Source organism: Drosophila ananassae, chromosome 3R (genome assembly GCF_017639315.1).
Source record: "Drosophila ananassae strain 14024-0371.13 chromosome 3R, ASM1763931v2, whole genome shotgun sequence".
Classification (NCBI taxonomy): Eukaryota; Metazoa; Arthropoda; class Insecta; order Diptera; family Drosophilidae; genus Drosophila; species Drosophila ananassae.
Window position 1 is genome coordinate 17849107 of NC_057930.1, and position 11741 is coordinate 17860847.

The window sequence follows — 11741 nt, forward strand, 5'->3', positions numbered from 1 at the left end:
ATTTTTGAAAATATTCCAAATAAAAGACTAAAAATGATAATTCTGTAAAGTTGCCACCTTGTTTTTACCTTTTATTAGAGATGGCAAAGCCAAATATCCCAGGGATGCGACATATCTAGAGATCAGAGGTAGCGCTAGCTGAAGAGATGGCACTAAAAACAAAATGGCGTATTTTTTATTACAAGAAGAAGAAGAAGTCGAAGACGACGTGAACATCTTTTGTATGCCGAAAAAGTGCATTTAAAAACAAGTGGCCAACGGGGAAAGCGTAAACATTTGCCAGCGATTGTGTACAAGTGTATTGCCCGTATTTAATGAGCGCTACAAGGCAACTAAGAGTGCTACCACGACAATATAATGAGCCAGGTGAGTAGGCCTTGAAAAAGCTGTGAATGTCGAAAGTCGGTGTGTGTGAAAAAAGTCGGAAAAAGTATGAATTTCTTCCATCATTCGAAACCAGGCGATTCAAATCAGTTTCATCTAAGTCGTCGTGTGAGTATGAACTAAAATACAGTGCTCCAAACGAAACACACATTCCGTATTGTGGGCGTGGCCGCTCAGCCCCGAAGTCCGCGGGAGTCTCTGTGCGAGACACCCGCACTCTGTTGGCTGTTGGGGCGGCTGTGAATGAGTTGGTTTGTCGAATCAAAGGATTTTTCAGTTAAATGGACCTTGTTTCACACATCTAACGATGGCATTCAACTCTCCAGGCTCCAATGTGGCTCTCAGTGTTGATTTTTTGAAAATCTGTTGGGTACCCATTTTCGCAAATTCTCATCAAATTCAGCCTTTTCGGTTTGTTTTCATCTTCTGTGGCTCCAAAAATCCTTAAAAATGCCAGTATTTCATCGTTTTCTAGTGCTATTTAAAAATTTTCATCCGTTACGTAATCAGAAATCCAAAGGTAAAAATTTTTCATTGAGGAATTTTTGACAGATTTGCTGGGTTTCATGGCCACCAAATAGATGCCGGTACCTGGATTACTCTCGAACTACTCGCTTTTTCGATTAAAAATTATTTAAAATTTTTTCCTTAAATATTTTTACATTTTTTCCTCTATTTGAGACAAGTTTTTGGCATGGAACCCACGTTTTTTTGTGCCAGGATTGACAATCCATCCGCTTTCGAGGTGTTAGGCTCTTCAGGTTGTAGACCTGTGGGTGCTCCATCTATTGCAACAGGTTTATGTCGATCCCCGAGGAGATCTTTCTGCTATTCCTCATCAATTAAGCTTCAATTCCCATCAATTTCGTTTCTTGTCTTCCATGGCCAGGCACTCAATGAATCCGCGAATAGTGTTGGCTCAGACGAACAAGATGATAATCGGGACGAGGCCAATCTCAGTGAAAACAGTGGCAGCGGAAGCGGGAGTGGCTCATCCGGATCGGACTCGGATTCGGACAGCTCCAGCGGAAACTCTAGTGATGCCTCCACGGATCGGGAGGCCAAGTCGCCGACGACGGCCGGCTTCCCGCCAACAGCAGCTGCGGCTCAAGCGGATAGCAAAACAAATGGATTCACAGACGACCAGGACAGCTCTAGTGCTGGTTCGAGTGGCAGCGATTCAGAATCGGAGACTGAGGCACCACAGCCTGACCAGAGCAACAGCAAGTCTAACGAGAGCGTCGACAGAAGCTCCTCGCGAACGGGGCAGGATGATGATGACGACGATGAGGAAACTGGACAGCAGAATGCCACCAGCGAGCCCTCTGCCGACGAAGCCAGTGATAGTTCCGCCAAAGTCTCTTCCACCTCCAGCAGCAGCAGCGTAAGTCCGGATTTGTTTTTATTGAAATGGCAATTACATGATTTCGGCTTGTTTCTTGGCTTGGCAGGAGGACGATGAAGAGGATTACAGACCAAAACGTACACGCCAGGCTAGGAAGCCGCCAACCGCCGCTGCTGACAAAGCTAGGCGTGCTCCGGCTCCCAAGAAGAAAAAGAAAACGTGAGATTTTGAGCTTTCGTTTTCCACATTTGTTTTGTCAACGCAATTGTTTACTTTCCCAGCTGGGACTCGGACGAAAGTGACGAGAGCGAGGAGAGTGACGAGGACACATCCGCCACAAACAAACGCAAGCCTGCAGCCGGTGCCTCCCGGAGCAAGGCAGCTCAACAGCAGCAGCGACGCAGGATAAAGTCCTTCAGCTCTGAGGATAGTGATGACGATGATGCCAGCAAGAGGTAACCAATATTCTTATCACTTCTCTCTTTAACTTCTAATCATTGCTTTACTTTTTGGTGCAGATGTGCTACCCGACGCACTGCAGCTGCCGTCAGTTACAAGGAGGCTTCTGAGGACGAGGCTACCGACTCGGAAGACCTGCTGGACTTTGAATACGACGAGAGTCAGGCAGCTGCCTCTGCGGCCGCCGCCGAAGAGGAGGAGAAGTGCGAGACCATAGAGCGCATCCTTGCGCAGCGGGTGGGCAAGAAAGGATGCACTGGCAACCAGACGACGATATACGCCATCGAGGAAAACGGATTTGATCCGAATGCCGGTTATGAGGAGCAGGAAAACTCCGAGAATGATGCTAACTCGGAGTGCCAGTTCCTGATTAAGTGGAAGGGGTGGTCCTACATCCACAACACGTGGGAGTCGGAGACCACGCTTCGCGAGATGAAGGCCAAGGGCATGAAGAAGCTGGACAACTTCATCAAGAAGGAGCAGGATCTGACCTACTGGCGCCGATACGCCGGCCCCGAGGACATCGACTACTTCGAGTGCCAGCTGGAGCTGCAGCAGGAGCTGCTCAAGTCGTACAATAACGTGGACCGCATCATCGCCAAGGGCTCCAAACCGGATGACGGCACCGAGGAGTACCTGTGTAAGTGGCAGTCGCTGCCATACGCCGAGTCTACCTGGGAGGACGCCGCTCTGGTGATGCGGAAGTGGCAGCGCTGTGCGGAGCAGTTTAGCGAGCGCGAATGCTCAAAGTGTACGCCCTCGCGCCACTGCAGGGTTCTCAAATACCGACCGAAGTTCTCACGGCTGAAAAACCAGCCGGAGTTTCTGTCTGCCGGCCTCACCCTTAGGGACTATCAAATGGACGGCCTGAACTGGCTGCTGCACTCGTGGTGCAAGGAGAACTCGGTTATCCTGGCCGACGAGATGGGGCTGGGGAAGACCATTCAAACGATTTGCTTTTTGTACTCGCTGTTCAAGGTGCACCACCTCTACGGGCCGTTTCTCTGCGTTGTGCCCCTGAGTACGATGACCGCTTGGCAGCGGGAGTTCAATCTGTGGGCGCCGGACATGAATGTGGTCACCTACCTGGGCGACATCAAGTCGCGCGAGCTCATCCAGCAGTACGAATGGCAGTTTGAGGGCTCCAAGCGCCTCAAATTCAACTGCATTCTCACCACCTACGAGATCGTCCTCAAGGACAAGCAGTTTCTGGGCACTCTCCAGTGGGCGGCGCTACTGGTGGACGAGGCGCATCGCCTGAAGAACGACGACTCGCTGCTGTACAAGTCCCTCAAGGAGTTTGACACCAACCATCGGTTGCTGATCACCGGCACACCGCTGCAGAACTCCCTGAAAGAGCTGTGGGCGCTGCTGCACTTCATCATGCCCGAGAAGTTCGACACGTGGGAGAACTTCGAGCTGCAGCACGGCAATGCCGAGGACAAGGGATATACGCGTCTGCACCAGCAACTGGAACCGTACATCCTGCGGCGGGTGAAGAAGGACGTGGAGAAGTCGCTGCCGGCGAAGGTGGAGCAGATTCTTCGCGTGGAGATGACCTCGCTGCAGAAGCAGTACTACAAGTGGATCCTCACCAAGAACTTCGATGCACTGCGCAAGGGCAAGCGCGGCAGCACCTCCACCTTCCTGAACATAGTCATTGAGCTGAAGAAGTGCTGCAACCACGCGGCTCTCATTCGGCCGTCGGAGTTCGAGTTGATGGGCCTGCAGCAGGACGAGGCGCTGCAGACGCTGCTCAAGGGATCTGGCAAGCTGGTGCTGCTGGATAAGTTGCTGTGCCGCTTAAAGGAGACCGGCCATCGTGTCCTTATCTTCTCCCAGATGGTGCGAATGCTGGACGTCCTGGCGGATTACCTGCAGAAGCGCCATTTCCCCTTCCAGCGCCTCGACGGCAGTATTAAGGGTGAAATGCGGCGACAGGCCCTGGACCACTTCAACGCCGAGGGCAGCCAGGACTTTTGCTTCCTGCTCTCGACAAGGGCGGGGGGACTGGGCATCAATTTGGCCACCGCCGACACGGTGATCATATTCGATTCGGATTGGAATCCGCAGAACGATCTCCAGGCGCAGGCTAGGGCCCATCGCATCGGCCAGAAGAACCAGGTGAACATCTATCGCTTGGTGACCGCCCGGTCCGTGGAGGAGCAGATCGTGGAGCGGGCCAAGCAGAAAATGGTGCTCGATCACCTCGTCATTCAGCGAATGGACACCACGGGCCGAACGGTGCTCGACAAGAGCGGCAACGGGCACTCGTCCAACTCGAATCCCTTCAACAAGGACGACTTGTCCGCCATCCTGAAGTTCGGAGCCGAGGAGCTGTTCAAAGACGAGCAGGAGCACGACGATGAGCTGGTCTGCGACATCGACGAGATTCTGCGAAGGGCAGAGACCCGCAACGAAGACCCAGAAATGCCGGGGGATGACCTGCTGTCCGCCTTCAAGGTGGCCAGTATAGCTGCCTTCGAGGAGGAGCCAAGCGAGTCGGCCAACAAGCAGGATCAGAGCGCTGGCGATGAGGAGGACGACAGCAAGGACTGGGATGACATTATTCCGGAGGGCTATCGGAAGGTCATCGAGGACCAGGAGAGAGCCAAGGAAATGGAAGATCTCTACCTTCCGCCCCGCCGGAAGACCGCAGCCGCCAATCAGGCCGACGGGAAGCGAGGTGCCGGAAAGGGCAAGGGCAAGCAGCAGGCGAACGACTCCGCCGACTCCGACTATGAACTGGGCTCGGACGGTAGTGGCGATGACGGGCGCCCTCGCAAGCGGGGACGTCCCGCCATGAAGGAGAAAATAACTGGCTTCACAGACGCCGAGCTGAGGCGCTTCATTCGAAGCTACAAAAAGTTTCCGGCTCCCCTGCACCGGCTGGAGGCCATCGCCTGCGACGCTGAGCTCCAGGAGAAGCCGCTGGCGGAGCTGAAACGGCTCGGCGAGATGCTGCACGATCGATGCGTCCAGTTCCTGGACGAACACAAGGAGGAAGACAACAAGACTGCGACGGTGGATGAGACACCGGGCGCCAAGCAGCGCCGGGCCCGCGCCACCTTCTCGGTGAAGCTGGGCGGCGTCTCTTTCAACGCCAAAAAGCTGCTGGCCTGCGAGCAGGAGCTGCAGCCACTCAACGAGATCATGCCCAGCGCTGCCGAGGAGCGTCAGAACTGGACCTTCAACATCAAGACTCGGGCTCCACTCTTCGACGTCGACTGGGGGGCCGAGGAGGACACGAAGCTGCTGTGCGGTATCTACCAGTACGGCATCGGGTCCTGGGAGCAAATGAAGCTGGATCCCGCGCTCAAACTCACGGACAAGATCCTTCTGAACGACACACGGAAGCCACAAGCCAAGCAGCTGCAGACGCGAGCCGAGTACCTGCTGAAGATCATTAAGAAGAACGTGGAGCTCACAAAGGGAGGGCAGCGGCGACAACGTCGTCCTCGCACCAAAGCCGTCGACAGCAAGGCGGCCAGTCAGCATGGAGCCAGTTCCAATGTGGAGAGTAAGCCGCACGAAGGCGAGGAGGCTGTGGTGGCCACCGAGAGCAACGCCAGTCAGGCGGATCAGTCCGCCGGATCGCCGCACAATGCTGCGGCCGCTGAACAGACCAGCGGCACTGCGAAGAAGGCCAAGCGGGCCAAGGCCCGGACAAAGAAGACGAGCGCTTCGGACAACAACGGCAACAAGCCGATGCACTTTACGGCCAACAACGAGCCCCGTGCCCTGGAGGTGTTGGGCGACCTGGATCCCAGCATTTTCAACGAGTGCAAGGAGAAGATGCGGCCGGTAAAGAAGGCTCTGAAGGCTCTCGACCAGCCGGACTTGAGCTTGTCGGACCAGGACCAGTTGCAGCACACCAGGGACTGCCTGCTCCAAATCGGCCGGCAGATCGACGTGTGCCTCCAGCCATATGGCGATTCGGAGAAGAAGGAGTGGCGCAGCAACCTGTGGTACTTCGTGTCCAAGTTCACGGAGCTGGACGCAAAGCGTCTGTTTAAGATCTACAAGCACGCCCTCAAGCAAGAGACTGGCGAGGGGAAGGGAAAGGGCAAGGACGGAGTCAAGGATGCGGCGGGCAGTCCAAACAAATCCAAACGCAACGGGCTTCCGACGGAGAAGGAGAAGGACAAGGAGCGTGACAAGGGTGCCGGCAAAAAGAAGAAGAAGGACAAGGAACGGAGCGGGCAGTCTCGATTCTCAGAGCCTGGTGGCACTCTGGCATCTGGTCGCTTCGCCAACGACTCGCCGCTGAAGCGGAAGAGGGACGAGAACGATGCGGAAGGCGGCAGTGCAATAGCGGGAATGCCAGGCGGAGGCATCAGCGACCAACTGAAGTCCATGTCGTTCAAGCGTCTCAACATAGAGCGGCACGAGGACCGAAAGAAGCATCAAAGGGGTGGGGATTACTACAGTGGAGGTGGCGCACCACCGGGAACTGGTGGCTCCTACGAGGGCAGCAGCGGCAGCAGTAACGCCCGACGGCAAGGCCTCAACTCGCCCTCGACGCCCAACAGTGGTCGAAGTGGTCGTGCCGGTTACGAGCCACCGCCAGCCCCCTCCGGCTACACGCCAGAGTCCGAGCGGTGGCACGCCCGAGAACGGTAATAGCTGGTAATGGTATATCCCTGGTATCACCTTTCTAATTGCTTTCTTTCGTTGCAGTTACAGCCTCGACTACAAACGCGATAGGTACGATCCAGGGTATCCCCGAAGTGGGGGTGCCTCCGGTGGCTATCATCGCGATCATCGTGAACGTGATCGCGATCGACGCCCCGACAAACGTAGGTGAGTTCAGGTCGAGTCAGAGGATTTCTTGCCATTCCAGAACAATATTTAATTCCTTTTGATGTCCTTTATTTTAGATATCCTTCCGCCCACCTGCCACCGCATGCCTACTCCAACCATTACCTGCCGCCCAACTACTACATGCCGAATGGTGTCGTGCCAGGCCTGCCGCCACCGCCACCTGGATATCGCAGTGATCCTCGCGGCTATCCGGTGATGCCGCGTGACTATCCGGCTGATTACAGACGCAGCGATTACGAGCGACGCACGCAGACGTGAGGTGCCGGCACCCGATCTAGAACCGAACCTGAGTTGTACATAAAACATCTAGACCTAAGGAATCGAACCAGCATACAATACGTTTATTGTAGCGCGTAGATCTGTACAAGAAATACCTAGCAGCTAGTATAGGCTACCATAAATTATGTGTCACATCCGATCGCACAGCAGCAAGTACTGTATCATTGAGCATGGAGCGCTAATACCTAAATGCCACCAGCAAACTAAGTTAGACCTACTGTGTATAAGTCAAAGGCTTTAACTTTCGTGTTATTGCTAAGGAAAAACATTATTTTTGTACCATTTAACTACTGTATAGCACATGCCTACAATAGCAGGCGGGTTATTATTGAGGTGAGCTGTTAGTAGCCACGACGCATGGCATGTGTCGTTTAAAAAGCTTTTAAACAAAGATCAACAAATTCTCACTATTTATACATTAACATATATTTGTAAACACATAACAAAGCAATGGAATGGGGCCCGGAATGCGGGGATCCAGGATCCAGTCGTATCATTGTAGCGATGTATAGCAGCAGACTATGGATTTGTTTAATGTCTATATTGCATTCAACTTTTATATACATTTAGAAATAAACAGCGAATGAATCGGAAATGTGTAATTTAGTTAAATTTAAAGCTATTAATATTAACGGTATAATAACATAAAGTGCGTTGTAGTTGACGTCAAATCTATTATATCAATAAATTATAAATTATATTCGATTAAAACTGAAGCTGTTGATGGCGTGTCCTTGAAAGTTGTGCCTTCGGATTTACTTCTCTAACTCGGGCAAGCTGTGGACCATAGTCCAAAGGGTGCTACGCGGTGGGGGAGACATCTTAGACCCTCTATCTCCATGAACAGGATCACCTCGAACTATATACGCATGTCCGTATGTCCGTGTAGCTGTTCCAAAGGCTTCTATGTATAATAAATAGTATAATAAATGCCACAACTTTCCGGCCAATTTTGGCCAATTTGCATCCGATTCTTGTCTTGAATCTCTTAAAAGATTTGTACATCAATTCTCCGTCAATCTGCATCAAAATCTAGAAACAAAATATTTTTTAGATTTTTCGTCACAATTTCTGGGCTATCCCCTTGAAAATGCGGAAAGTGCATGGGGGGGACATTATGGCCCCTTACGATAGCTATATCTTGGCCAATTTCCATCCGATTCTTGAGCGGAATGCCTTAAACGATTTGTACATCAATTCTCCACCAATCTGCTTCAAAATCTAGAAACAAAATATTTTTTAGATTTTTCGTCACATTTTCTGGGCTATCCCCTTCAAAATGCGGAAAGTGCATGGGGAGGACATTATGGATCCTTACGATGGCTATATCTTGGCCAATTTCCATCCGATTCTTGAGCGGAATGTCTTAAAAGATTTGTACATCAATTCTCCGTCGATCTGCATAAAAATCTAGAAACAAAATATTTTTTAGATTTTTTGTCACATTTTTTGGGCCATCCCCTTCAAAATGCGGAAAGTGCATGGGGAGGACATTATGGCCCCTTACGACGGCTATATCTTGGCCAATTTCCATCCGATTCTTGAGCGGAATGTCTTAAAAGATTTGTACATCAATTCTCCGTCGATCTGCATCAAAATATAGAAACAAAATATTTTTTAGATTTTTCGTCCCATTTTCTGGGCCATCCCCCTCAAAATGCAAAAAGTGCATGGGGAGGACATAATGGCCCCTTACGATGGCTATATCTTGGCCAATTTCCATCCGATTCTTGAGCGGAATGTCTTAAAAGATTTGTACATCAATTCTCCATCAATCTGCATCAAAATCTAGAAACAAAATATTTTTTAGATTTTTCGTCACATTTTCTGGGCCATCCTCTTAAAAATGCGGAAAGTGCATGGGAAGGACATTATGGTCCCTTACGATTGCTATATCTTGGCCAATTTCCATCCGATTCTTGAGCGGAATGTCTTAAAAGATTTGTACATCAATTCTCCATCAATCTGCATCAAAATCTAGAAACAAAATATTTTTTAGATTTTTCGTCACATTTTCTGGGCCATCCTCTTAAAAATGCGGAAAGTGCATGGGAAGGACATTATGGTCCCTTACGATTGCTATATCTTGGCCAATTTAGATCCGATTCTTGAGCGGAATGTCTTAAAAGATTTGTACATCAATTCTCCACCAATCTGCATCAAAATCTAGAAACAAAATATTTTTTAGATTTTTCGTCACGTTTTCTGGGCCTGGGATATTCTTTTAAAAGAATTTTGATTAAATTTTTAGACATTATTTTCAGTTTCACAAGTTTCTCGCAGGTCTATCGAATTAAGAGGAACAATATCTGAGATTATTTATAGCAACCCAAATAAATAAAAGATAAGCCCACCAAAAAAACAATCTTGAGTTTTATTTCGAATTCCAATTCGAAAACTTTCCGATCCGATCCGATTAGATCCGTACTTTTAAATTCTACATATTTACCAATCGACAGTGCGAGTGGCAGTTTCAAAAACAAAGCCGGTCTTGGAACTAGAAACTGGTTTGGATGTCTAACCCGACGCTCCAATACCAACGCAGCAGCGTTATCAGAAACACAACAGCATGTGGCCGCCCGAGTGTCTTATCACCGGCGTGCCACAGTAGTTACTTTTATCAATAGTTTTCGTTTATTGAAATTTCTCATCTCTCTCTTAGGTGGTCAGTGTATAGGCGCCTCCATATGTAAACTGGCAGCAGATACAAAATTTTTTAATGTGTGTCTTTAAAAATTAATAAGAATATAGTGGTGGTGGATGTACGATTTGGAGTGTGGGGCTTTGGGACTTAGCAGAACTTCCATCGGTTGCCGCACTCGTTGCACATGACAAAGGTGGTCATCGGCTCGTCAGCGGATCGGGTCTGCAGTTGGTTGTAGGTGCAGTTGCGCTTCTTGCACTTGCCGCACTTGAGGAGATCTGTCTTGGTGCCCTGCACGGTGGCCAGCTGGGCATCGTTAATGGCCTCCTTGACGAACTTTTCACGCAGCTTCTTCATCTCATCGCTGGCCATCTCCTCAGGCGTCATCTTGGCTAGTTGCTTGGCAGACACGGCGCCGCACATGAAGTTGCCGCGCAGGCCAGGATTCTTTGGATCCTTCAGATTGGCCACACGCGACCTGATGCGATTCTTGTACTTCATGTCGGTGTTCTTGAACTCGGCGTAAATGGCATCCTCCAGCTCGGCCGCCATCTCCTCAGGCTCGGCACATCCCTCGGGAACCTCGCCCATCTTCAGGGCAGTGGTGAGCATTTCCCGGCACTTGAGGCGCACTGCATCCGTCATTCCACCAGACGGAAACGAGGTCTGTGACGACGATGCCCTCTTCTCCTCGCGCTTGTCCTTTGAAGAACTGCCGCTGCTGCTGGACTTGTCCTTGCTGGAGGACGACTTACTGGCGGTGGATGAGGTTTTTGAGGCACTGCTGCTGTTTGAGGCGCCCTCCTTGCTGGCAGAGCTATTATTCGGCGTCGTTGGCGCCGGACTGGCCAGGAACCGTTTCCAGTTCTTGATCAGCGTCTTGGCCAGCGCGATGACCTCTTCGTCCTTGCTGCTCTTTCGCAGCTCGTTCACAGTCATACCAATACGGGTCTTGGTAAGGATTTCCAGGTTGATGCTCAGCGTTTGTAGTGTCTTCAGCAGATCCAAGGCCTGGTCTTGACCCTAGAACATACGAATTTCGGTGATTACATTAACAATGCAGGGCTTTTAGGTTGTTTGAACTTACTGTGCCGTCGCTAGACGTCGAAATCTTGCTCATCTTCTTCTGAATTCGGAACACTTCGTCCTCCACGCTCATTTTGTCAGCCAGAATCTGCCGGGAAGGAAGCCAAGAACAGAGGTTAGGTTAGCAGCTAACTCCCATTTTCCGAGGACGCATATGCTGCGCTTAGCCACGCCCCTTGGACTAAAATATACAATATCTACCTTGTTTCGCTCCAATAAAGGTTCTTGTGATTTTTTTCGTGTGATTTTATGTTACCGCACTACCCGGACAGTGTGGATAATTTGGCGGCTCCCCTTGGACGGCAAAAACAGCTTACGTTAGAAATAAATAGTCCACAGTCCGCTTACAGAATTGTTATCTTATTTCAGGCCTGTTTTTGATTTGGGAATTCCTGCTTTTTGATAAGTTTCTAAACGTCTCCAATAGAAGTTGTTTATATTTTCTTTCTGTATTCGCAGAACGTGCGGTGGAGTGACCGTGTTTTCCCTCAAATTCATCGAAATTTTCGACGTTAGCGTTGCACATCACTGAAATCTTTAGAGTTTTTTTTTAGCCTTTTTAGTGTTGGAAAACGGGTCTAAATCGGTTGGCCAAAGCGCAAAAAGTGTAACCGTTAAGCTTCGTACAGATATGTATAAATATGTATGATATGTATAAATTATGTTTATATTTAGACGATAGCAAAAAACCTAAGATTGCTATATAGTGGCAAAGTTATA

At 50.0% G+C, this 11741-nt stretch overlaps 2 protein-coding genes across 4 annotated transcripts; one reads left to right on the plus strand and one right to left on the minus strand.

Moving 5' to 3' along the window:
- The first annotated feature begins 121 nt into the window (after positions 1-121).
- Positions 122-7996, plus strand: LOC6497164 (chromodomain-helicase-DNA-binding protein 1). 3 transcript variants are annotated; one of them, XM_001962606.4, is made up of 7 exons: positions 122-366; positions 1274-1768; positions 1836-1948; positions 2011-2184; positions 2248-6807; positions 6869-6991; positions 7069-7996. In XM_001962606.4, exons 1-7 carry the CDS (start codon positions 358-360, stop codon positions 7268-7270), a joined length of 5676 nt encoding a protein of 1891 aa, XP_001962642.1. In that variant the 5' UTR covers positions 122-357; the 3' UTR covers positions 7271-7996. The 3 variants fall into 3 exon arrangements, with proteins under 3 accessions (XP_001962642.1, XP_014761538.1, XP_032310948.1); XM_014906052.3 differs by lacking the exon at positions 122-366 and adding an exon at positions 368-492; XM_032455057.2 differs by lacking the exon at positions 122-366 and adding an exon at positions 368-492 and having other exon boundaries at positions 6875-6991.
- Positions 7997-9902: 1906 nt separating this feature from the next.
- Positions 9903-11544, minus strand: LOC6498369 (transcription elongation factor S-II). The gene is made up of 3 exons (XM_001962605.4): positions 11223-11544; positions 11023-11109; positions 9903-10958 (listed from the first exon to the last, which is right to left on the minus strand). Exons 2-3 carry the CDS (start codon positions 11092-11094, stop codon positions 10083-10085), a joined length of 948 nt encoding a protein of 315 aa, XP_001962641.1. The 5' UTR covers positions 11095-11109; positions 11223-11544; the 3' UTR covers positions 9903-10082.
- Between the last annotated feature and the right edge of the window lie 197 nt (positions 11545-11741).

Excerpts from the sequence above, each read along its gene's own strand:
- LOC6497164 (XM_014906052.3), top strand. The coding sequence starts at position 433 with ATGAATTTCTTCCATCATTCGAAACCAGGCGATTCAAATCAGTTTCAT. Across the intron at positions 1,769-1,835 it reads CCACCTCCAGCAGCAGCAGC|GAGGACGATGAAGAGGATTA; the intron begins GTAAGTCCGGAT and ends TTGGCTTGGCAG. Across the intron at positions 6,808-6,868 it reads CGGTGGCACGCCCGAGAACG|TTACAGCCTCGACTACAAAC; the intron begins GTAATAGCTGGT and ends CTTTCGTTGCAG.
- LOC6498369 (XM_001962605.4), bottom strand. The coding sequence starts at position 11,094 with ATGAGCGTGGAGGACGAAGTGTTCCGAATTCAGAAGAAGATGAGCAAG. Across the intron at positions 10,959-11,022 it reads CGACGTCTAGCGACGGCACA|GGTCAAGACCAGGCCTTGGA; the intron begins GTAAGTTCAAAC and ends CGTATGTTCTAG.